At 40.8% G+C, this 27,346-nt stretch overlaps 1 protein-coding gene across 9 annotated transcripts in view; it reads left to right on the top strand.

The window, feature by feature from the left end:
• LOC122994645 (partitioning defective 3 homolog) overlaps nucleotides 1–27,346 on the top strand; it is a 253,190-nt gene that overhangs the window by 178,215 nt on the left and 47,629 nt on the right. For 8 of the 9 annotated variants that reach the window (XM_044369447.1, XM_044369452.1, XM_044369451.1 and 5 more), the window contains 4 exons: nucleotides 514–744; nucleotides 1,748–1,991; nucleotides 10,471–10,599; nucleotides 17,945–18,226. In XM_044369447.1, coding sequence (XP_044225382.1) covers nucleotides 514–744; nucleotides 1,748–1,991; nucleotides 10,471–10,599; nucleotides 17,945–18,226 — 886 coding nt within the window. The remainder of the gene's footprint in view (nucleotides 1–513; nucleotides 745–1,747; nucleotides 1,992–10,470; nucleotides 10,600–17,944; nucleotides 18,227–27,346) is intronic. The other variant, XM_044369454.1, reaches the window with a different exon arrangement.

Raw genomic sequence — 27,346 nt, 5'->3', positions numbered from 1 at the left:
CTGATAAATATGATGGGGGGGAAAAGGTTCAAAGTGTTTAAGGTTATATAAAGATTTCAAAAAATCCAATTGGAATGGAAGTGAATCTAGTTTGTTGGTTTTTAGTAGATTAGAATATATTTGGAAACTGATAATAAATTTATTTGTATGAACTTTTTAATAGGAAAATAGTTCACTTTTGGACAACCTTTCAGTGCTCCATTAGGGTAATGGAGCACTGTTGAGACAATACAGATGTAGCCATTGGAGACATTCTATATTTTATTATTCCCAAGGAGTTGCTTGAGAAAAAATGTATTTGTGTCCCTTTTTAGCTGTTTAAATTTAGAAGAATGACCTGGTAGCTGGTTAGCTGAGATTGGTGTAGAACGGTTTGTCATTGGCGTACAACTTCATACAGTGTACAGGATATTGATTAAGACTTTGACATGGCCACCACAGTAGACTGAGTAGGCTTGGTCCGAATTCTTTGTTCATTTAACTACAGTACATACCTCTCTATCCTCCTATCAGGTTCCTCAACAAAGGATGTTGGACCATCTCTAGGCTTAAAGAAGTCCAGCTCTCTCGAGAGCCTCCAGACGGCTGTTGCTGAGGTAACCCTCAACGGAGACCTTCCCTTCCACAGGCCCCGCCCTCGTATCATCAGGGGGCGGGGCTGCAACGAGAGCTTCAGAGCAGCCATCGACAAATCCTACGACCGACCGGCTGCCACGGAAGAGGACGATGAGGGCATGGAGACACGTAAGATATCCCATGTTCCACGTTCGCCTGATGTTTAACGAGACTTTCCTCTTTCTGAAAAATCACAGGTTTCTTATCCATCAGCAGCTGTGACTCCCGTCAGCAAGGAACTTCAACCTCAGTCCTCCCCGTAACTCCTGAAATATATCTAAAATGTGAAATCATTGCATTATGGGTTACTAAAATGATCTCTAACACAGCACAGATCCGTCATAACAAGGGTCATTATTGAAACTGATGAAATGTCGGCCACTAAAAATCCCGAATGGCTTCCAAACCGATGCATGGCAGTGACAGTGTTCATACCTTAATGCTCAATAACTGGCAGCTGTTTTTTTTATCAGTGCTTGTGGCAATGGCAAATCCCTGAGATAGGATGTAACCAGCTACTGCTTTAGATATAAAATCCATCATAACGTCAATATGAGGCACCTTAAAGAGGTCGAGTCAGGATTATCAGACAGACAAGCGTCCTGTCAGGAAGTCGGACATCAAGTGTTAAGCAGCCGTCAATTTTTTTTTATTGGTTAGGAGAAATACAGGTAGGTTATTCAAGGATGAGGACAGAACACCTTCACTATTAATATATCAGAGTAAATGTCAAGTCCTTTCATCTCTTAGTCTTAACAAAACCCCAACGAATATGGTTTTTGAATTATATTTCTTTATCCTATTGTATCATCAGATTGTAATCAGTGTTTTGCTATTCTTCATTTTTAAAGTATCTGTGTCTCTAGTGGTGGCTGTGTCATTTTGTAACAGACCTCTTCAGTCACTTTTAATATGCAGTTAGATTATATCGGGCTCCTTTTGGCGCTTAGGAGATATAATTGCACAATTTTTTTTATTACACTTATAGATTTTCATTTATTAGACATTGATTTTCATGTGTTATAGTTCTACTTGAAATTACCTATTCATTAAAAAGATAATGTTCTCCACCCCCCCCCCCCCCCCCATGTTTCTTTCTGTCTTCTTCTTCTATGACTTTCTTTGTCTCCAGTGGAGGAGGACACAGAGGAGAGTTCAAGATCGGGGAGAGATTCTGTGTCCACGGTGGCCGACCAGACGCCGCTGTCCGGCACTGAGAAACCGCTGGTCAACGGCACCAACCGCACCAAAGAGGAGAAGAAGAAAGACAAAGACAAAGGAGGGAAGGAGAAGAAGAAGCAGCAGGAAGGTGGGAAGGAGAAAGACAAGGGAAAAGCCAAGAAGGGCATGCTGAAAGGACTCGGGGACATGTTCAGGTAAGACTACTAGTTGTAAAATTATTCTTAACTTGCCTTTTACCAAACAAGCTTCTTACAAAGTGTTTTTACAGAGCTGCAAGTAAAACAACCTTCATAAAAATGTACATAAATCAGTTTAAATCCAATTTTCAAGATATTTCTCTATGTTTAACATCACCATTTGGCATGCACATTCAAAATGTACACCAATGGCCTAAGAAGGTAACCAATTTAATTCTGCGCCAAGACGTCCTGACAGTTTGGGGACTGCACTACATAAAATAAAAATTGTGTAAGAACAAAGTGTAACAAGAGAGTTTACTGCGTGCACAGAGCTTATCTTGTGTATCAGGGGATTTTCATTTACTACTTTAACTGTATTATCTGCCCATCGGTACAAAACTTTCCTAAACTAGATAAACAGTATGTAGATGTACTGTGGTTTAGAGATGAGGTGACAGCTGAGTCGCGTCCGATATTAGTGCATCTATCTCAGTCACACCGATCAATATCTACTGAGAACAGCTGATTCAGACTTATCGAGTGGATTTTTTGGTGGTGTGGTAACAGGCAGAGCAAGGCCCTGAAATGACACAACTGAGTGTTTCTATTAACTTGCGGGTCAACCCATAATAATGTGATATAACATTTGGAGAGCTGGATGCACCTCAAAGAACAATTATGGCGATGCTTAGAGTGAGATTGACGAACAGGAGAAGCCTGAGCTGTGCAGCCACAAGTCTACAGAGTGTAAGGAAACCATAATTAGGCTCCCAAATAGCTTGACCTTTGTGGTTTATTTCCCTGTTATTAATTCTTTCTCTGCTGCCTCGAACATTTTACTTGTCAGACAGCAGTCCCTCACAGCTAAACTGACAGAAACTGTCTATCCGTGCACACTTATCCCATTAATCTAACTGTATAGCCCATATAATTCCTCCCCCTTTCTCAACCCCCTATTACCATTGGCTTCCAGGTCCAGGTCATTTGGTCTTCCCTCCCTCCATCTGACTGGTTGGGAGAGCCTCTGGGTCCCAGCCACTAATATATATGTATGTCACATTAGCAGTCACATTAGCGGCAGTGACAGGGAAGGGAAAACAGTGACTGTTGTCTGAGAGAGGAGGAGTAATGAGGTCCGCAGAGATGGAGAGACTGAAAAGAGGGACGGAAGGGGAATGCAGTCTGGTGCAATGTAAGGAATAGTAAGAGCGAGGGGTAGTGAAAGAAAAACAAAAGATTGTTGGAGGCAAAGTGAATGACAGAGACTGACAGAGGTCTAATGCTTTAAAGGGGAAAGAGAGCCATAGAGTTAGTTGGTGGAAGATTTTAAGGGTAAAAAAGCAAAAGAAAAGCAGATATGATGAAAAATTAAATAAAAAGTTAACAAAAAAGTGGCAGAAGATGATGAGAAATGATGGTATGCATGAGAGGGATGGAGAGACACACAGTGGTCTAAAGTTTAACAGTTTCTAAGATTTCTAAATAAATATCTTCTAAATTTCAGATAAATACCATAAATTGCAAAAGATACATTTGCCTATTAGAACACAGATGATTACCACAGCAGTACAGTATTGCACTTTCATCAAGTTGGGGGATCTGCAAGAGACAAAAAAAATTTAGACTCAAGGCTTCTAGACTTCTCATGATGCAACTCCATTGTGTCTTTCATTAAAACATCACTGCCTGGTAAACCCAAAAACATGGTTTCTCCTAATACTGTGTGTATTTGCCAAGATGGCCTGATGGCATCATTATAAGTGTCATGTAAAAGTGACGGAGTAGCAAAACAAAACAAAGCTGTTGAACTTTTGAATTTAAAAAAACAGACATTGTGTGTAAACGGCAGCTGGAAATTGAGCTTTTTTAGCCCTCATTGCCTCCTTAGAGCTAAAGCCAGCAAAGCTTCTATCTTCAACAGGTGGGATCACTTGAGCTCTCTATCGGAGGAGCAAAGAGACTGATAGGAAGCAGTCAGGACCACACACACGATGGAATAATCAGTAGGATGCACATGGACAAATACTGCAAACCGATACACGGAGGCGCTGATACACACACACACACACACTGGAGTAATTAATAGGGAACACACACATACATGAAGGGATATCTATTGTACTGTCAATTGCACACTTGGTCCCCAACAAACGCATACAGACTGTACTATCCAGCTCTTCTCAGATGATAACGATCGGTGTGCATTGTCAGAACATCAGTGTTATGGCACTCCGGCTCGGTATCGGCCGCATCAGATCTGCTCCATTAAAACTCCGTCTGACTGCCCGTTTGATCCGCGCCCAGTGTTTACTGGCAGAGACAGCTGTGTACTTCAAAATAATGATGTGAGATATATTCAAACCCAACTGTGTGTCTAGTGTGGATCACGTACCAGACTTAAAGGAATAATCCACAATATTTCATTATTGATACAGCAAACTTGGTGGTTCAAGCCAGCTCCTAAAAGCTTTTACATTTACTCATCTGCACACACGATGCAAGATAATATTTAGCTTTGTTAATAGATTCTTTACAATATTTATATTTATAACTTACCCTATACTTGTTTAAAAGAAAGACACTCATCTCTTTTACTAATGCACTGTTAAAGTTTATTGTAATTAAGTAAAGCAACTTCATATTCACATTACATTTTTCTCTTATATTAGTTATAAAACTTGATATTCATAAGCAAAAGTTCCTCTAAACTGCACTGATTTATTTATTAATAGACCTCAATAATAAACATCTAAATCGCCTTATATGAATATTTTCATGTCTGAGCATCCTGACACTGCATCAACAGAAAATCCAAATCCATTTTGTTTGATTGACAGGTGACGCTTGAAACTTCAGTTTAGCAAACACATACCAAGCAGTGAAGCACTTAGCAACAAATACATCATTAAAAGTTTTTTTTTTGTTTTTTTTTAAGTCATAAATGGCACGCTTCACTTGTGTTTTTAATGTGTCAAAATGTCATGATGAAACGGCATACAAATGCGTCAGTTGGCCCAAAAACCACACAGGCTGAACGTGTCGAGAACAACATTACTGTTTTTTTTTAAAGTGTATGAAAGTGGAGCCGTGTCACAGTATCCAAATGTGATGTGAGCAAGTTAGCTCCCCAGAGTGGCTCTACAGCGTGTCAAGAGCTGCTGAAGAGTGTCATGTGTTTGAGCGACTGTGTGCGAATGAGTGAAGGCTTTTGGTGCGGGAGCGTTAGGGAGATTGAACTTTGATGTGTGGTTGCACGTAGGAGGGCTGCGTCGGGAGTGTGAGGCCTGTAGAAGTGTGTGTGTGTGCGTGCGTGTGTGTATGTGTGTGTGGGATCAACAGAGCTGCCACCGCCTGACCCTCTCATGTCTCGAAGGCCTCACACTCAGTCCCAATCAAAGCCTCATCACCATCAACCCCTGCCAACCGAGCAGCCTGCCAACTCTGTATCCATCTCTCTCTCTCTCTCTTTCTCTGTGTGTGTCTCTCTCTCTCTCTCTCCCTCTCTCTTTCTCTCTCTCTCTCTCTCTCTGATCATCACTTGGACTCAGAAGCAACACCCAGTCTGTTAGCTTGGCATTGGTGAAGATGGTTGTTGCCCAGAAATTCAAGGGCTGCGCTAATTTTGCAGTGGCTTTAGTGTGAGTGTGTGAATGTGTGTGTGTGTGTGTGTGTTCCTGTCATGAACAAGTGAACAAGCCTGAACTTAGGAAAGGCTCACACTGTGACAAGATTCATGATGTGTCGACGAAGCGCTGTGATGCCTGTTTTCGACTGTTCCCGCCGTCTGCCGATGGGTTTTCTCAGAAACTCGCATTTGCATTTTTGTAGGTAGAAATTCCTCAAGTAGACATTTGTCTACTTGGAGTAAAGGACATCCATGCATCGTGATCTGTTCCCTCGACCCCTGCATGATAAGATGCTAATATTGATGTTTTTTATAATTTACAAAGTAAAGCTAGCATATATTGCCAGCCGTGCCTACAGATTAATGCCCTATGAGGCTTTTATGCTCATTACACACCAGAAAAAGAAAAATATTTTTGGTTGGATGAAAAGTGGAGAGACAACTTTGCTGTTCTTACACCATTTCTACACAGGAGAGTTAGCGTGAGCAGCACGTTAGCCTAGCAGCTTCAACGCTCAGTCTAACCGTATTACATGTAGGTCAGTTGCCTTTTAACAATGCTCAGAGTGCAACACACAATCACTGTAGCTATGCGGGTAAAAATGGATGAAAATAGATTTGAAGTGTAAAAATATTCTTCGGGCTTGGTGAGCCTCAGGTTAACTTTGACTCAGCTATGTCTTGAGCTGAATGCTAATATTAGCATGTTAACATACACATTGTTCTAGCAGTATTCTTGTGTTGGTCGTATTAGATTGAGTCAAATAATTACTTAAGTTATTGGGATTCCAGTAGTATATATAGTGAACCTATATGAATGTGTATATATAGTAAATATTTCTCTCTGGAGCAAAGTATTAGTTGTCAACTTCAATCCACATCCAGGCTGCTAACGTGGTTAAACACACTCCATTTAGTTTTTGTTGTATGTCTACAGAGTTGTGGAACATTTAAAGGGTTTTTGTTACGTAGGAAGGTGAGCTGATTGCGATAACATGTCTTGACAAGATGGCAAACTAAGTTAGTAACTTTCCCCCAGCAATGATTTAGCAATGCTAAGTGTCACATCTATCAAACTGAGGAGGGAATTAAGACCAAAATTTCTGGATTATCACAGACATCCTTGACATTTTCAAGGATGCAGTCGTGCTGTGAGCATATTGTAGTGGCATTCAGTCTTCACTTTATCCTAAATTTGCTACTTGACATCTCAGCTTTATTGACATTTCAGTGGTGTTGCATATCCAATATGCCACCACAATATATACACACACACACACAGAGACACACACAGAGACTTGTTGTCACTTTTTGTGCAGTTAAAAGGATTAGCAGTGACACATGGGTGGTCTGCTGTATTGAATCATTTGAATCCCTGACATTTTGAAGTTGTCTTTTCTAACCACGGAAACCCGTCAGAGCCGTTTTATCGATGGCGTCGGGCTCACAAGACGAGTAGGGCCTAACTGTGCCTGGAATATAAGATCATTAAATGCCCCGGTGTCATGGTTAATACTCTGTCTCCTCTTCAAAGTTTTCCTGTCCAGTCATAAATCTCGGTGTGTGTGTGTTTGTATGTGTGTGTGTGACAAGGAGAGTTCGGCTGTGTTTTTTTTTTTTAAGAGTCTGTTAATGAAAGTTAGTGGTGTGGAGAGAGAAAGTGTCAACCGCCGCTCGCCGTGATAGATTGCTCCTGCTCTTAGCATTAACAGCATACCGTCATTCTGAGCATTTCAAACGGCCGTAGTTGAATTAATCAGGTAATGGACCCTACTCTCCAGGTCCCCCCCCCCCCCTCTTCCCCCTCCCCTCCAACTGCAGTTTCTCTTCCTCATTCACATCTCTAGGTTTTCTTCAGTTTGTTGTTTACAACCACAGCATCAGCATCTGTTGTCTTTTGAATGTTTCCGCTTGTCATGGTGTTCCAGGGATATCAGAAGAAGATGAGTGGTCATTAACACTATTACACAAGTCTTACTATGAGAAGTTTTTTTTTCTGATAGAAACTAGTCCCCATTTTTAATTTTAAAGAGAACAATTTTATGTGTACTTAGGAGAGATATTGTGCCTTTGCCATTGCATATTGCAATCTCCCGCGGGCCACCGTAGAATTATTTAATATAAGCATGAATTTTAATCAAAACCACATGCCATTTCAACTTGACATTATATGTGGAACGCAACGGTGACCAAATATACTATTATTACTATAATATTTCCTTTTTAATACCATGAACTTCACCCAGTTTTTTTTTTATTTTTCTCCTGAGTGTCAGGGTAATATTTTGTGCAGGATAATTTAGTTTTGATGGATTATTTTAAATATTTTAGGGCATTTTTTTGCAAGACTGTAGAGAGGTGACAGGAAATAAGTAGAGAGAGAGAGAGAGGGGGGGGGACAACATTCAACAAAGGACCCCGACCAGACTTGAACCGAGGGCGTTGCGATCACATGGTCATCAACCAGAGAGTATTTTCTTGAAGAACTCTTCTTTAAAGGCTGTTTTTAAGCTATTACTTAAAATGACAAGGTTTATTTATTGAACTAGTCATTTCGTTAGTCACTGAATAAACTTCACCCAGTCTGACAAATCACTAGCACATGCGATTATGGGAAAAAAACCAGATTCAGCAGTAGCTATCTAATCGATCATATTGTTTTGAGAGCCACACATGGTGTTCAACAAAAAGACCAGATGCTAAACCTCTGGGCAGCATCTGTGCGCTGCGTATACTGAGTGTTGGTTACCTACTGATGAGAAAGTGATGCAGGACGTGTTCTGCTGGAGCTTTTGGGCTCCAGTCCACTAGTTCATCAGAACGCTGCAAAACTAAAGAATTTGAAGTCAGGAATATCTCAATACTTACAGATTAAATCCAGACTCACGTGGGGCATATAACTGATTTTACTGCTTTATTCTGTGGATTCTGTCTGTCCTGAATGACTCATAGCGGATCTGTCCGTATACAGCACCACAGTGCACTATATCTTCCACCTCATTCATGAGCTAGGTGAAGACCGTCTACAGTTTTCTCCACAGCGGGTCCGACTGTCGTGAAAGCTTAACTGGATTCTGCTTTTTCGAAATTTTCCCAGATGATAAACCAGAGCACAAACTAGGAAGGAACAGTTTCCAGGTCATGGAAGAAATCCAAAATCGTTTATGATAGTTGTGGGAAAAGTCTCGGAACATTAAGGTTATACTGTGGGAACTCTTGTTACTTGTGTGGTCTTTCTTGTTTTCTTGCTTTCTCTCTCTCTCTCTTGTTAATACAGTGTCATATTTGTGTCATTCACACACACACACACAGAAATCATCTCTTCACCTTTAATTTATTCACTGTTTTCATCCCGTTACATTCCTTTTCCATGACTTCTGTTTTGTCTACGCACAGAATTGCGCAAACCTTTTTAAGACTCATTTCATTTTTGTAGTCTCTTTATTGTTTTCTCTCATTCATTCATTCTTTCCCTCACCTCTTTTTTTTCCATTCAGTGTTATTTTCTTTTTCCTGTTTAGTTTCTCAGTGTCTCACAGACTCCTACACGCTCACACCACTGGGTTTTTTTTTCTCTACAGATTCACTCGCTTTTGTTTTGTTCTTTCTTCCTGTTGTTTCTTTCATTGATCTGCTGTATTTCCCTGCTTTAAATTCTAATGCTTTCCATGCACACACACACACAATCACAATCTCATTTCTCAGTGTGTCTTCTTCTTCTTCTCCTCCTTTTCAGTCAATTTGCACTCTTTCTCTTTAATTCTTAAACACACTCATATCCCACTTTTGGGGGTTTTTTCTTTGCTTTGCTTTTGATCCTGTGACTTTTCTCTTGCCTTCATTTTCTTTTTATCTCTCTATTTTATTTTATTTTTTTTTTTTTTACCTTACTCCATCTCTTTACACACACACACACACACACACACCTCTTGAGGATTTCTTTGTATTCTTCACCGTAGCTTAGTTTTCAGTCTTAATGTTTCATTCATTGAGTTTCTTGTGAATTTTTTTTTTTTTTTTCCTCTCTTGTTCACTGGTGTTCTGTCTCTTTCATTAAAACACACACACACACACACACACACACACACACACACACACACACACACACACACACACACACACACACACACACACACACACACCTCTTTGGTTTCTCTCAGCGTTGTCTCTTTAGAAGTCATAGATATTCTCTGCGGACCAATTTCCCTGTGAATAATCACGGAGGTTCATTGTGGAAGCGAGCACGGTGCCAAAGTCATTTCTTCAACTGGCTGCAGCTTTATACTGAGTCAATCAAGCTGAAATATCTCTGCAATGGCTCCTATTTCGTTAAGCGTCACTCCCTCCCTATGAATATAATTACAGTGATGGGCTGCGACTACGCCCTCTTCATTTACGACTCCCCGAGCTTTAAACGAGCCGAATTGGGTTTGAACTTGTAAGAAATACATTTCAAATGGTTCGTTTTTAAGGGCTTGATAGACTGTTAAGTCATACCTGCTTGGGTGTTTATTGTGAACACAGACAACATTTTCAGTCTGAGCGGTGAACTTTTAGTCACTGTCAAAGTTGTTGGAGGCAGCGGTTTGAAGAAATGTCACTTTTTTTGTCAATCAGTCTATCCGCTGTCTGTAAATGAATGTCTTAGTTTCTAAATGTCTAAAAGTTTTCCTTGAAATTGTTCCGTGACCTCTGAGTTTTTCCATCTGCTTTGATCCATTTCTACAACCTGAGATACAATTGATTCGCTCATGAAATTTTCACAACTACACCAGTAAATCATGAAGAATAAGAATCGGGTTGAACAACTACAAACAAGAAAAAAAACTAAAACACTACACTTGTCTGTTTATTTTTTGTGTGTTCCAGGTTTGGGAAGCACCGTAAGGACGAGCGGCCGGGTGAAAAAATGGATCGTAAAGGTTCCAGCAAGTGGAGGCCAGAGGAGATGCAGGTTTCAGAGGAAGAGACGATGAAGATGAGGATGGAGCAGGAGAGGTGAGGTCTTCATGATGTAACTGTTAAATCTTGTGTTTCTGCTCAGTGCTGCTGTAGTAGGAAAGGTCTTTTGTCTCTGGTCTGCCACGCTAGGATCCAATATCAAAAAGGGAAGATTTGTCATAACCTTGCAGCTCCACTGAGCTGTATGAATCAAAGTAAACCAAATACTCCCAGTATCTCTCCTGGGGATCGCTCACAGTGTTTTTTTAAGCTGGAAAAAACAAAAACATTTAGTAGTCTTGATCATAGCTACACAAGTGTAAATCCAAATTAAAGCTTCTATGTTTGCTCCCCTCCTTCGGCTTTTCCATCCCTCCGTCTATCTGCTCATTGAGGTTAAAATGCTAAAGCTAGTGAAGTGCAAAATTAATTTTGGTTGTGGCCTGTAGGTTCTCTATTACTGCTCCCTTCTTTGATAAACACATCTAGTGTTTGTTCTCTTATTATACTTTTTTTTTAATGTACACTATATGGCCAAAAGTATGTGGACAGTCTAACCTTTCAACCACTTTGTGATTTTTGAACATGTCATTCCGAAACTATGGGCATTGATCAGCTGCTAGAACCGCCTCTGATCTCATGGGAAGGCTTTTTTACAAGAGTTTAGAACCTGGCTGCAGGAATTTGCTCCCATTCAGCTACAAGACCATTAGAGAGGTCAGCCAGTAATTTTAGGAGATGAGGCCTGGCTTGTAGTCAGCGTTACAGTTCATCCCAAAAGTATTTGACGGAGTCAAGGTTAGGGCTCTGTGCAGGCCAGTCAGGCTTTTCTATGTCGAACTTAAACGGAACATTTCTTCACGGACCTCATTTTATGCATCCGTTCAAAGTCAGGTTAAAAGAAACAAGGGAGTTCCCCAAACTAATGCCACATTTAAAGAATTCCCTTAAATGAAAATAAGGGGCCTATCCCAAACCATGAAAACAGCCCCAGACCAAAAGTATTCATAACTATGTAGACAAGGAAATTGACATGTTGTACTTTGTAAATAAACTTTTTGTGCAATGACACCATTTTAATGGTTAAAAAAGCTATAAAATTGTTCAAAAAAAGAAGTAGATGTTTAGAGAACCCGTCATTTCTGAGTCTTTTACTGTTACCGGATGGATTCCCAAAACCAAAGAGCCCCTAGACATCGAGTCTCCTTCTCACTGCAATTCTCTCTCTTAACCAAACTAAATGTCAGATGGGCACTGTGCCAGTTTTTTGGGGCGGCGGTTTATAAATGCCAAGGCCATTACAGCCCTGCCAGCTAATTAATTCCCATGCTCTTGGTGTAGGGGCAGCAGTCATTACTTGTCACAATTGCTCGTTATGAAAATTTGGTTTGTAATTCTTTCTTTAAGCCCGCGGAGCAGATAGTCCAATAATATGATAATAGCCAAGTCTTTATTTTTTAATTGGCTTAAGGTTATCGCAAATGCCATGTCAGAAGATGTGGTGGTTACACTGGATATCTTTAAATGTCCTGTATGGTCCTTTTTATATGTTAATCCAATCTCATTTCATGTCCTTAAAGGTTGAAGTCCCTTGCTTTTATTATCGTGATGGACCACTGAAACCCATTCAGGAGTGCTTTTCATTATTTCAAACATACTGGCACACAGGTGTCAGAGATAACATTCACCCTTTTCTTCGTTCATACAACACATTTTGCAGATTTACAGTGTCTTCAGAAGGCACAACTTCGCTAGAATTCGTTTAATCGTTTGTGGTACATTACATTTTCTTTGTCGATATAGGGAATGTAGGATTATTTATTGACCAAAAAAACACCACAAAATGTAAAAAAAAATGGATTGAATGCTTTCTGAAACCACTACATGTTGTTTAATACTATTTGTAACAGATACAGGGCTAGTAGAAGTGGATGTAGAGGCAATATTTCCACCTGTTTTTCCATATTTCATACTCGGGCCAGGGCCTCTGCAGACGCTGAGCAGTGGGTGGGTCAATTACTTTTTACATCTATTTGTACATTTCTCTGTAAAAGTGTAATGGTTTTGCTCTGTAGAGTGCTCTGGGCAAAAAAAGAGCCGAGAGATGCGTATCAAGCCAAATGGAGTTAAGTGCTCCGTACATCTGCAGAACAGGTACTGTCCTGGGATCGTCTAACAGTAGTTCTTAACTCAATACATTCATTATTTTGTTCAGTATTGAGTGTTTGACTCCAGTCTGACCAAGCCAACCCCCCTCCCTAAGCACCTGAAAAGCACCAGTACACTCCTTGTTTGTTACTTAACCATTAGCTGAGAAACATTGATAATGACGGAAAGATCCCACTGAAGATTTGGAGGACTGTGGATGCTTCGGTGTTAAGCAACGATCCAGTTAGGCTGTGTTTCAACCAAACCGAGGATGAGCCGGGAGCCTCAGCACCTCGCTGCAGAGCGCCTATCGATTGGCCGCTGCCAGAGGCTACGATTAATCCAGCTGTGATTGACTAGATGGATGGATTTCCTCGCAGGTTTAAGTCTCAAGTCCCAGAGGACTCCAACCCAAAGCCAGGCAAACAAATCTAGATAGATAGTTCAGATGGTACACTGATGTTTGCCTGGGAAAATGTGTGGTCATTTGTAGACCAGATAAGAAGCCACATACATATGAAAATAATTACCTAACGTCAGCTATAATGTATATTACCAGGTGTTTTTTGCCTGGTTCAGACAGGGTTTGGCATTAATTAGAGACAATTCACACCAATTCAAGTACCAAGGGATGCCCCAGTGCTATTTTTTTGTATAAATAAAATGAAGTTTTGCTACATTACCAAAATTGAAGCAATGGCCAATACTGATGAATTTCAGGTTGCCGGATGACTGAAAATATAGGTTTAGACCATTCAATGAGAGATGTTACTAATGATTTTCCTCTAGTTACAAGATGTAGAACCCTTTCCAGTATGAAAAAAGGAAGAACATACTGTAGTTTTTCTTTGTATAATGAAACATAGTAGACACTACAAGAACTAAACATTTCTGCTTTACAACATTGCTTAAGCAAGGAACTTTTGCCCATGGTCTTAAATGAAAACAACATTCAAAGATGTCCAATGTTTAAATAAAATCTTAAAATATATAAAATATTCAAAGCTCAATTGTTAAATTAAATTGCTACATGAAGCATGATACCTTCCTCTTTTAAACATGGTAGTGAATGAAACAACAGCCTTTGTTCACATCATCAAAACTTGTTAACTTACAAACATGAACACAAGGAGATCCGGATCACGGATTAACTACAATCCGTTCCATCCCTTTTTTCTGTTTTGGCAGAGCAATTTGTACAGACTGTATCAGTTAGTCTATGACGTAATCTATGTCTAACGAGGCAGCGGTCATATGGCCAAAAGGTTACAAGTTCAATCTAAACAACAGAAGTTCTTCAAAACTGGCTAAAGCTACATGTCACCATATCATAGAACATTTCTAGATATCCATGTTATCAATCCAAAAGGAATTTTTAAACAGCCATCTTATCCTGCTGGACCTTCTCCCTTCATGTATTTCCTACCTTTCATCGTGATCTATCACTTATGTCAGCATTACCGCTAAGATGAAGGTTTATTACACAGGGGGGCACAATGGCACATAATGGACCATTGTTCTGGCTTGATGTGGTAGAAAGGTCACTCGTCAAACACATTTCTCCAGCCATAATGTCCCATCCTGCCATTTCTATACCCCTTTATCTGCTGCCCTCCCCCTTCTTGTTCTGCTATGCACTCTTTTTGTTCAACCTCTGACTCGTTTCGTACCTCTCTCATTGCTTTTTTTTTTTATCATTTACCCTTCATGCTGAGAGTGTTTCCATCTCTCATCAAGGCTAGTCCTTACCCAAATATTTTGGGACTGCGAGGGTAATGATTAGGCCAAGTGTGGTTTTCCTTCCTGTCTCATTTCAATCAACGTAATTGTATTTGTGAAACATTTTTAGCAACGTTTCCCTTAAGTGCTTGTCAAGTTGACGTAGATAGAGGCTTAAAGGAATAGTCCGCTGAACACTCACTCCCTGCAGGCTTTAAGGGAAGCTCTGAAAAGTTAATTTACTTCCACTCATAATGTTGTTTTCCCCTCTAATATGACAGCTTTCAATCATCACTATCACAGTCGGCGGTTTACTTTTGTTGCAGGCAACTGTGTCTGCTGATGTGAATGACAAATGTTGTGACGGCTAACCGTGCTAGTGATGAATGAAAAGGTGTTTATTAGTTGATATTTTGGTTAGATCATATCTGTTTTAGGGCAGCAGAGAAGTGGAGTGCATTGCAGAAATAGTTTGGGAATGGCTGACAATAAAGCCTACAAGTTATGTGTTTGATACTTATTGAATTATTTTTTGGTGGAGTATTCCTTTAATATTGATTTATCCCAATTTTTTTTATTGGTTTTGATATTTATGATTAACAATGTTGTCATTTTGGATTGTAGTTAATATTGAAAGCTCTAGGAGTGCAGAATATATTAGCTGATTGATCGATTAGTCAGTCAACTGAAAATTTTGTTAATCGATTGACATTTATCAAGCAAAAATTGCTGCTTTTCTCTATTTTATACCATTATAAATTGAAAAACTTGTTGGTTGAGTCATCTGAAGATATTGCGTTACGGCTGTGGGAAATTTTGATGGTAATTTTTAACATTTTTATAGACTAAACAATTCAATTAAGCAAGAAAATAACAGATAAATGAATGAGAATAATCATTAGTCACATCTCTCTAAAAAGCCAAAAGCTCTCTCTGTACTTGGAGCACTTACTCTCTCTCTCTCAGACCTGTTTCCACTCACAAATGGAGGTCGCCGTCTTTTGCCCTTTTTCAATTATTCAGCTTTTAAGAAATGAGATTGTGTCCTTTCTCACACACCTCGACTGGTTCAAAGCTGCATCCTTCCTCACTCAGAAACTGGCCCCGTTGACCTGTCCAGTGCCTCGTTATGGAAGGGGGGGGGGGGGGGGGGGGGACGCGCACAGAGAAGGCCAGGCGCTGAATTGGTATGTCTGGCCTTATCTTATCAGCCACAGCGCTTGTGTATACAATCAGTAGCTGCTCCCACTTCTGCTGCTGCTGCTGCTGCTGCTGCTGCTTTCTGTGATGGAAAACACTGTTTTTCCTCTGGGTTTAAAGATAGATCCCTCAAGGGCCTTGCTTCCTTCTGCGCTATTAGATAATTGCTGATTCTACAAATAGTGCATACACAGCATGCAAGTCCACAAGCTTTCATCTGACAACAGAGTAAGTTGTTGGAATACGTTTTTTGCTAAAAAGATTGTTACCCCTGTTCAGATTCAGTAGGGAGCTTTTAAAAGCCATCAAATGCATTACCAGCCCCGTTTTTAGTAGTATTTCCACCCATATCCGCCCCTTTTTTTTTTTTAAATCCACAATGTGTGCCCTCCTATGGGGAAGCCCTCCTTATGAGATTTATTGTTTCATTATGCACAGCATGCAAATTTTCTGGAGGAAGCGTTTCAGATTTTAACCCGCCGAGTGTTCAGTGAAGTCGCACCCCCTACCTTGTCACCACTGCGCCTGTCCCATTCACTTTCCCACTGCCATTAAAAAGGGGGCCTGGAGAAAAGAGAGCGGTATGATAATTGCTAGTTGTAAAGCTCTGATAATTTGGCAAGGCTGTAATTACGGGGCAGCGCGATAGGTAGTCCTCCTGCTGTAGAAAATGGTGTTGCCAGTTATTCACAAGATAATGGCCTAAAGAGAACGAGCGAATATGTGATTTCTCTGTGTTTGAGTTGTTCTGTGTGTGAGACAGAGAGGTGTCAGAGGTGTGTGTGTGTGTGTGTGTGTGTGTTCGACAGAGATAGAAAGAGAAAAGGACAGTAGCTATACATTAGCGCCACTCCGTGAATACAAAGAGCTGTGGGGGCGAGAACCTATTATGCATTGTTTATGTTATTTTTTCAGTAGGAGAAAAAGCATAAATAATAGACTACACATATCCTCTCTCTGGTCTGTAATGGAAAGTTCAAAAGGTACAATAAACAATCACTTGCAGATGTTGTAGTGGCACGTCTGGTGTTTTGTTAACGTGACACCTGAGATTTACAGCGTCAATTCAAGGCTTTAGCAACATAAAGGTTTTACCTGACAAAGTGGAAACTAGTACGGCGGCGGTCTGTCTCCCACAGATGTGATTTTAACCATGATTCATAAAGAATTTCACTGCCATTCATATCTGGCACGGCTCTAAATATGTCTTTTGTTCTGCCTGTATCGTGGCTGTATGCGGTTTATGTCACAGTTTTATGTGCTATATAGTGATTTTGTGAGTTAGTTAATGAGCAGTGTTCTGTGCAAAATTGTTTCTTATAGTGTGCATTTACAAGTGATTGTTTGACATGGTCAGTGGCCAAAGACAGCCAGACACATTAGCTAATTTGCAATTTTTTCAGTGCTCATGTTCACTAACTAACATGGTGCATTTGCAGTTTTGGAAGGTCAGCAAACTGCCTTCTTTAGGTAGGTGATTTATATATAAACAAAGTCACTCAGTCTTTTTATATTGTGGCAGAAACATGTTTACTGTATTATAATATAGTATGTATGATTATATGGTTGATAAAACAGTTGTGGGAATGTCTGTTTTTGATTCTCCAGTGAATTAAATACCTGACAATAGCGCCTTAGTGGCCCAATGCCAACAGATAGAGATAATAGACGACAACATATCAACATATCTCACAATATATATTGTTCTAACACCCAACTCCACAGCCCACAGCCTGTAGTCTGGACCTGAGAGGTAAGTAGCTTACCTACCTGTAGATTGTAACTGACTGCATTCATATCACCTACATCCTCAGTTACAGAACCTCTTGGGCTTCTTTCTAATGTCACTTTGGTTCTTTGGCTCCAGTAAGTGAGACTGAATTTTAACAAACAAGACTATTTCTGCCCTAGAAATATTTGTTAAAAATACAACCCTGTTCTTCTATGACCCGTTTTATCGTCGGTCAATATGGTTAGGAGTGTCGTCCAAAAGTTAATGTACTATAAATATATAATTCATTTCCTGGACAGTTGTTTTGGTTTGGTTTGCAAGATAAAATAATATTTATGACATGTTTGTCAAAAGTAACAGAATAAGGCACAGGGCATTTTTGCAGTTCTTGACATATAAATACAACAGTAACACATGGATGAATTTGTCGAGGCGATATCCAACATAACAACATTAAAACTAGCCTAAAGAATGCAGAACCACTTCCAAAACTACATAGAGTTTTAACTACACAGAACCACACTCGTGACTTGAAATAAAAAATTAGTTCCAGCAGAGTTTGATTTGAAGTATCAACATATCCTTCATCATCTTCCCCATCAGGATCCAGGCCAAGACCAGGGAGCTGAGGGAGCGCCAAGCCAGGGAACGGGACTATGCCGAGATCCTGGACATAAGCCGCTCGCCGGAGAAGGCGTCCGAAGACGAGCACCCGTACGCCGGCATCAACCCCCTGAACAGCTCCGTGGACAGCGGACACAGCCGGCCCCACAGCCCCCGCGACGATTACCCGCACCTCCATCCGCACCACCAGCACCAGCACTCCGATTCCCTCTACACCCAAGTCAGCAAGGCCCGCAATGACCGGCCTCCGTCTGCAGATAGGTAAGGCCGGGTTTCTTGTTTTGTTTTAATTTTGTTATGTTGCATTTTATGTTGTGGGACTTTTCCCCTTGATTCCAATCTCCTTCGGGTGCCATTTCCGTTCAGGCCCGGGTGACAGGCTGCCATTCGTGGTTCAGCGACCCTTTTTTTTACCTCCAATCCCAAAGCCCAACCCAGTCATGGTATTTCAGTAAAAGGTCTGTCCAGGCCTGATTCTGCCTTCACATTCCCAACTCTCGTAACTCTTGAGGCAGCATTATTGCCCGGACACTGGCTGGCTATCACACCTGGAGGAGAAAATAATCATAGCAACAGAAGGCAGGCGGTAAATGTCAGCTCGCCGACTGCTAGACACAATGTGCTGTTCTCGTGAGGGTGGGGTGGGGTGGGGGGGGGGGGGGATTACTCAAGGGAGGGAGAGACTGAATGGAAACCTTTGAATATCCGTCTCTCTTTCTGTCTCCCTTGACCTTTCTACCTCTCTTTTATTTCTTTCTTGCTCTTGTTGTTTTCACCTTGTTGCCACCTTTTAGTTGCATTTCTCCCATCCCCCCCCCCCCCCCCCATTAACATGAAATATTCTTCTCGAGCTACCGTCAGCTTCTGCGTCCATGATCGACAGCTGTCAGTCAGTTTAAAATAATCAACTCAGACTTGGCGTGAAGATCCTCTTCCTCTGTGCCTCTACTTTGTATTCATACACCGCAGCCAAGTGGAGTTATGAAACTTATAACCCAAAAGCAAAGGCCACTGCAGTGACAGCCGGCCAATTGAAAACCCCCAGAATGTTCTTAAAGCTTGCATCTTGTCAGCAGCAGCAGCAGCAGCAGTAGCATCAGCTCTCAGCACCGCAGTGTGACTGTGCTGCTTCTCCTCTATCCTCTTCCGATCAATGAATGGAGAGATTCGTAGCCTTAAGATGGATTTTGGGGGGGAAACTGGAAGCTATTCGAGGAGAGTCTGCAGCATGCAACAGAAACATAGGCAGTGCGGGCGAGTACAGCTGGAGCTGAATGAATGAGTTTGTCTTAGTCGTGCTTTTCGTGTATCCCCAGATGGCCCCAGCAGCCTGTGTGTACTTCAAGAATGCTGTAGCTCGTATTGATTCATAATTCATCGCGCTGCCGTTGTCGCTGTTTTTTTTCCTTTTCCTTTCAAGTCCCTGCTGTAGTGCTACGTGATGGTATGCAGATGCACAGCAGAAGATAATATACTATATATCCTATTTAATTAGATGAGGGAATTCACTTTTGATTTAGGCTCTAATCATTGTCTTATTAAAGTTTACAACCTTTTCACTCATTGACTACCAAAGCAATATGTACTTCCCCCACAGCGAATTTATTATATTATTATATTTTATCTTGGGGGTGAACATGGGGGCCATCCCTCCCTTAAGGCCACAACAACATTAGCATTAACAACAAGTTAAGGTAGTGAGTTTAAGTGTTAAAATCATTCATAAAGGAACCTCTTTTCTGTTTTATATCCCAGTAAATGGAATATCTGGCAAGTTTTTAACCTTTTGGTTGGACAATACAAGCAATTTGAAGATGTCATCATGGGATATGGGAGCCTGTAATGGACATTTTTGCCTTTTTTTTTTCATTTATAGATTAAACGATAAATCAGTGAGTATAACAAATACATGAATCCACAGTAAAATAAGCCCTAACATGGATAACCACAACTATACAACTTAATTAGTTTGGCAAGAAAACTTTGCATCCAAGCCTCTGGTTAACTTCTCTTCTAGCTTTCAAAGACATAATTCTTCTATTTTATTTCATTTTGTTTCATCACAGAGAGATGAAGGTGGAATAAAATCGGACTTATCAAGTCAAATCAGCAGCAGGTCTCATTTAAATTTGATGGGCTTGTGAACTTGAGAGCATAAAACGTGTTCAAATGCTTTATGCTTGAAGAAATAATGTTCCTTACATGATTTCAGACACAGCCGTAACACATGACTGTAGTTCTTACTGTATGTCCTCACAGCCAACCAGGCTGCTTCACACTTACAACATTCGCTCTTTTCAGGGGGGGGGGGGGGTTTGATTACAGCAGCATAGATGCCAGAAACACAAACTCCTTAAAGATATTGTGTTTCGTTCCCAGATTCCCAATCGTAAGAAAAATATACCTCCTGAGAGAACCAGAGTTTCCTGTTTCCTGTCTGCGCCCCCCCACCCCCCCCCCCCCCTACTGAACAGGAAGTGAATTAGACTCTGCCATGTCAAGCGTAGGAGCGAGGGAGGCTCACACAACGGTGGGAGTGTTTGTTATTATGGGATTCGAATGGCAGCGCGGACTGATATCAGAGCTTAAGCATTGTGGAGATTTTGATCAAAGCAATAACATGGCAAATGTTTTTTTTTTTTTTCTGCTACACTAACACTTCTCTTTTTAAAATGGAAGGCATACCATGATAAGTAAAATATCAACAGTTTTAGATTACAATTGAGTCAGCTTATAACGTCGCTGTGTGCTGGATTTGCCTTTCTCACCCCTCAAATCAGGAAATATTTAAATAGCTGAATCTGTGGTGGGTTATTGTTTCGGTTCGTTGAAGAGAAGCGGATTGATTTCTGAACATTTTTAATATTTTATGCCCATTTTATGCCCTAAATCCAGCACGATGTGGCTTTTTTTTAAAATGTCAGCGTGGTATATTAGTGTTTGTACAGTCCTTTTGTTGCTGCTGCAATGATGTGATTGTCACAAGATCATGACTCATGAATCAGACGGGGTCAAAGATGATACAAAGTCATGATCAGACAAACATTGTTCAAACGTTATTTTAGATTTTAGCAGAGATCCGCTAAAGGGGGCAGTCACCCTTGGTAACCAATCTTAATATGGGAACAATGCGAAACCGCAAATGGCTTTATAGCTTTAACAATAAAATCTCGAAATCAATCGAACGTGTAAATGGGGAGCTACTGGAGTGCGGCTAAAATCGGGAGTGAATGCTTTCATATTTCCTGCATTTAAAAGCCTTGCGGTTGCATTTTTATAGCACTTTGTAAATGGTGTACAGAGTTTGGCTGAGACAGGATTATAATGCATCGCAATAGTCTGTATGAGGCCCATTTCAAGCATTTACTGTGCATGTCCAAAATATATGGTATGCATCACAACTGATTTATATCTTCAGTCTCTCTAAAAAATAATAAGAAATGAGAATTAAGTGCCTCAAAAAAAATACACAACCTTTCTGCTTTTACTGCTGCCACTCCCACCACCACCACTGCCGCTGATAATGATGATCTTCCTGAAGCATGTTATTCAAACCTCGTGCCGACCAGGAGGAAATTCAGTTCCTAACCCTAGCACTGTCACTTCCTCACACGACCCACTGAACAACCGGACTCAAACATTTTTCTCCCAACGTCCAAACGAGAATACCAGAATCACACCCGCCCCAGTAGAAGTCTCTCTCAATCCCTCCCGGGGGCTGTAAAACGTACAATTGCCTTTCTTAGCACCGCAGCGCCTCGGCAAGTCCGAGGGGGAAAGAGGAGGGGAAAAAAAAAAAAAAAGACAACATGCAGCTGTATAAATATCCAGTGGAATTCATTTTTAATTGCCTCTTTTTTCCTTCAAACATAACGCTGTCAAAAAATTTCAATTTAACTGTAGAGGTTTAAAAACAAAAACAACTAAAAGAGGCGAGCAGGAGCTTCAGAAGCCTTTGGGAACAGTCTGCCCGTTTCCTTTGCTGTAAGGAGCATGACTGTGAGGGCTTGTAGGCTCGAGCGGTCCGCTGCAACGAGCCTGAAACAACATTTAGCTTTGTAACATTTGCTTTGAGGATTAGATGTGTTTCTTAGATGTTTCCTATTTACGTTCAGAGCTACATATCGAACAAGACAGTAAATTGAAAAGTCGTACGTGTTTATCCGGTAGCACATAATGTTTTTTTTGTTGTGTTACACCGTGGTTTTATTGTGTAGGTGGTACGGTGTAGTATCGGGTTGGGAACATTTCTCCTTTTTTTAAGTTTTTCTTTTTTTGGCTCTCAACCAAATTGCATAACCTTGCTGCTGGGACAGTGCTGCTCTCTCTTTTCTCCCTTCTCAACATGCCAAGCAAAATATTGTCCAAAGCTCAGTGTTTTCATCTCCCCGAATGTTTTTCTACTATTACAGCTAACAAAATATTTCACACTGCCATCCTAGAGTGTAGGTTGGCATCTGGTAACATTTGTCGTCATGTTATTTTTCCTAAATAGCCTTTGAACCGTAAATTATGAAGTATGAAAAGAAAACATCCAGTGATGTCTGGCCAGCTCACTAACACGTTTCTTTGGCGTTTAACTGTAAATTAATAAGCCGAATTCATTAAAAAACATATTGCAGAAGCTTTATTAGCTCTCAACAATCGCCGTATCACACTCCATCCCTGTTGTACGAGTGTAAGTGCGCACGGAGCCAAGTGAATTAGCCACCATTGTTTTATTCCCCTCCCAACTTAGAAGGCAGCAGTGAATGCTGGGAAGGCTCTGAGGGATTTGGTGTGATTTGATTCTCCGCCTTTCCCGAGGAGGCAGCGCTCTTATTGAATCGGCTCCATTACATTTCATCTCCACCGGGGGAATAAGGGGCCTCAGAGGGAGCGAACGCGGTCGTGTTGTATCACAAACACACCAGAAACAGCGAAGCAGACAAACAAACAGACAGCAGTCGCCTTGCAGCTTTTCACAGGCTGATAAGGTGTGTGTGTGTGTGTGTGTATATATATGCCTGTGTGCATGCATTTACACTTGACTTCATGTATGCTGTGTGCTCACATTGTTTAATAGAGTGTGTCTGTGCTGGTGTCGGTGCCGTTCTCCGCTATGTTTAGATGCAGGTGCTTTTTGTTCATGTGCACATGAGTATTTGCTGGAAATGTGGAAGAGTGAGAGTGACAAGTCAAAGGTGTGTGTGTGAGCCACAGATAGAGAGGAGGTGGCAGGTATGCAGCTTCACACTGTGAATACAAAAGCTCCCGCCTGCTGTAAGATTCTGTTAGGATTCCTGTTGATGGTGGTCAAAACCACGGCTGGATTAACCAGTGAAGCGGCCCTGCAGCAAAAATGAGCCGTGTGCTCATGTTGACCCACCGTTCCTCCCTCTTTTCTGTGCATTGTGTATTGTATCCACTTGCCTGACTACACATGGCAGTTTCATTATATTTTGCCCACAGCCCCTGAAACCGACCAGCACTCCTTTGTTGCAATGAAACCTGTATGTTTGTGTACATATATATATATATTAAAAGACTAGTTGTTGAGTATAAGGGCTCCAAATGCAGCAACTGTTTTCATAAAACATGCACTGATAAACCCACTGAACACTACCTGCACAGCACCGAGTGGCAGGCAGACACAGTTAGCAGCTAGCTAGTAGAACACAGTGGAATATTTAGCAAGTTAAAAAGGTTTTTAACTTCCATTCATGGACTTTCATACATCAGACGACCAGATGTACAACTCCAAATGATTGCTACTGTTGCTTTGAGTCTTCTAGATGTTTAAAGGCAATTGTTTGCCAACACATGTTGGCCATGTTCCACTGGCTCCAAATGACCCAAAAAAAAATCAATCAATGGCTTTAATGGCCTCATCATTTCAGTTTATATTGTGCTTTAGTAGTAAATATCACCAGACAAATTTGCAATTCATCAGATTACCACAAATTGTCTGTTTGGTAATCAAGCCTCGGTGGAAACATAACATAAAGAGTGTGTGTGGTCCCAGAGAGTTTGGATTTTCTGCATTTTTTAAGCACTTATGAGTTCATTTAAAGCACACTATTCTTTCATTTAATCTGGGGGCAAACATGCAACTAATCCAACATTCCTGTCAATTCAGGGGCCTCTTAGACTCCTGACAGGAGCCCCAGTTTGGCACCAAACACATATTACACAAAGACTAAAATAGACTCTCAAACACAATAGTATGAAAAACCCTTCACAAGCTCAAAAACACACAAAGAAGAGAGATTTAAAAGATGTAAGCTTTGTTGATTCTACAAACTTGTGGCCAAACAGTAGGTGCCACTATTCTACATTGTATGATGAGACCAACAGATGAAAAAAAAAAAAAAGCCTTTCTCACTCATTATCCACCATAATCCATTTACCAACACACATTCCTGTTGTTCCTCCCTGATTCCCATGTCTCTGTAATCCTACTCATCTGACCTTAAAGTGTTCCTCGATCTGTTCCTCTTTCTCTGTTTTCACATCAACAAGCCGTTTACCTCACTGAATGATTTAACAGGTTATTATGTCACAGTTACTCTTGTGCAAAGGTTAATTTTCATGATGTAATCTGATTCCAGCGGAGCATCCGTCCCCTTTAGAGCTACACCGGCTATTCTTAAGATGTTGCTGTGCAAAATTTTTGTTGAAACCAACCGAATCATCTTTCACATTTTTCCTATTTTCAAAAATTTTTCCCTCCAGTCACACAGTCGAAAACTTGAGATTTGTTTTTATTTTTCTGTGTGGCTCAAAGTCTGACAAATTCAATTTTAAAGCCAAGTACATAAAGTAAAAATATTCAGCTGGAAAACCGCGCGGAAAAGTGGTTTACTTGTTCTCTGCCATCGGCTTCTTTCTGCCAGACTAACCTGGGGTTGGAAAAACTCGCAGCTGTGACTTTTCCCCTCTTAACAACCATTTAAGACCTGAGAAAAAAAATGAAGCTTGGTCACATCTTTCCGCGCCTCAGCTGCTCTACTTTTTTGGCTCGTCATGTGCGAATAGACCCACAGACGAGAGATGTTGGCTTTCACTGCTATGCGGAATATGAATGTGTGTTCTCACCACTCACTGAGCGGTACAGGATGTCTTACTACAGCTTGGGGAACATCTCTGCTTGAGGGTCATCACGACTGCCTGAAATTGTCACTCTGAAGCCCGATGATGAGAACACAGACAGAATTTTGATTAGCTGCCTCTAAATTTGGCCCTCGAGTGAAAGACATCTACATAACACAGACATAGTTGAACTTTTGCACCTGAGAAAACTCAGTGCATCAGCAGAAGGTGTCTTTGGGAGGATTCGGTGTCTAATCTGCAACACAGATAACTGCTTTTGAAGCCAACTTTAGTCGCACGACGGCCACGACTCGCCGTTCTGTTCCACCTTTGGGTTTGATTCTGTTGAGAGCTATTATATATGGGAAAACAAGAAGTTATAGCTATGTTTCTGTGGGCATGACTGGATATACACATTATGGGGCACCTGGAAAGAATTTGTCGTTGGCCCTCTATTGACACCCCTCCTACTTACCACCAATTATGGGTGGCTTATTGTGTAGGTACCTTATAAACTCCAAGAACCCAAAACGTGTACACAGCTTTCCTATGTTTTCCCAGAAACCCAGAAAACTCCTGTGCTAGAACAATATTTGTACAGCTTTTTTGAGAAATACCCACCAATTCAGAAAAATAAAAAGGAAAATAATCTTAAAAGATCTTAAAACCCTGACACAAGGCTCCTTTTTATAGTAAGGACCCACCTTCATTGATTGATATAGGGCTTTAGTGGTTTAATGAAATAACTACAAACCAGTTTACATGGAGTAAACCTGTGGGGGTTTGAGGTCCTGGGCCAGTTGCCCAGTTTGCCTTGTAGAAAGTTGAGCCTTGTCTGTGGGTTTGTATAGTTGCTAGATGCAAAACTCACTTTATGGATCGGGGGCTTGTAAATGTGAAGTATGGTGATGCATCAGTGATCATGAGTTGCGAGTTAACTGATGATGCAAGCAAACCAATTCTTCATGATGTGTTTGAAACTCAGCGCCGCAGATGTACATCCAGCTACTGTTTAGTGACATTCTACAGATAAATGAACTGATAATTTAATCACAGTGAGATACAGTTTTGAGGGAAACAAGGACACTAAGTCTTTTGTGTTACATAAAGGTCAGGATGTTCACCATGCTGACAAACTCAAACAGCATGACATCTGTTTCTGTTCTTTAACATGTACAGTACTTAAACTTGAGATCAGTTCTTTTAAAACAAAAAACTACAATTCCAGCAGGAAGGCTGGACATAAGACACCAGAACGCTCAGTCAGGGAAGCTATATTTCACCGTGACAACACGTTACATCAACTGTTGTTTTCAGGATTTCTTTTAACTCCATTGCAGCTGCAATTTTGATTGTTTTGACTTGTACGTATCCTCTTACATGAACATCTTGCATATTTACAATTTCAATCGCCGTTGTCGGGCAAGTGTACCGTTCAATTCCTCCATTAAACATCCGTAATGTCAAACATTTCTGTCGTCAGGAAGGACGGGAATCTTCAAGGCGCATCCACACACACACACACACAGTTCTTTATCTCTTGGTATTTCAGTTAGCAGATAGGTAGCAAAAAAAAAGGTGGATTCTCTCGCGCCTGCTGTTTTTCCAACCAGAGAACCATTTAAAATAATTTAAAATCGCTGACACCGTCCTTTAATCAATATGTCACATTCAAACGATTATATATGAGTGTGGAGCGTGAGATAGGTTATATTAAAGTTAGGGGTCTGTCAGCCGCCATCTGCTCCTATATGGTAGAATTTGTTATATTGTGTATGAGGAGAGACAGGCCAGTCCTCTTCCACTCCTAATCCCTGGATCAAGGCCAAGAGCTACAGAGGAAAGATATGTTCTGCCCCGGGGAATCCTTTATGGATGTGGGAGAGGACGGCTCAGTGGATTTTTAGGGGTCATTTGGGTGTTCCCGGGTTGGAACGAGAGCAGGCGGGTAAAGACTTTATTTCCATAGTGCTATATAGCTGTTTTGGAAAATTAGAATCATCATCCTTTTTTTTTTTTTAAAATACAGATGTCTCCATAAGTTGTTTTTACTGGTATTCTGTCCATCTCGTCTGGTTTGTCTACTCAGTTCTTATACGGGTATAAAAACTCGAGCGTACTTATTGTAGAGCAAATAGAGCAGCCCCGGGGGCTCGGGGACACAAAACCAAACTCACTGTTTGGACTATTAATTTTTTTTTTTCTCGAATCTCTAAGGGACTGTTATTTTAGATTGTACAGAAGGAGTTGTTTTAAATAACTTTTGAAAACAAAGTGGATTTGATTCGGTTAGAGTCCGTAGAGGACCTA

This window comes from Thunnus albacares, chromosome 12, assembly GCF_914725855.1.
Source record: "Thunnus albacares chromosome 12, fThuAlb1.1, whole genome shotgun sequence".
NCBI classification, from domain to species: Eukaryota; Metazoa; Chordata; class Actinopteri; order Scombriformes; family Scombridae; genus Thunnus; species Thunnus albacares.
This window is presented reverse-complemented; position numbering and strand designations above follow the sequence as displayed.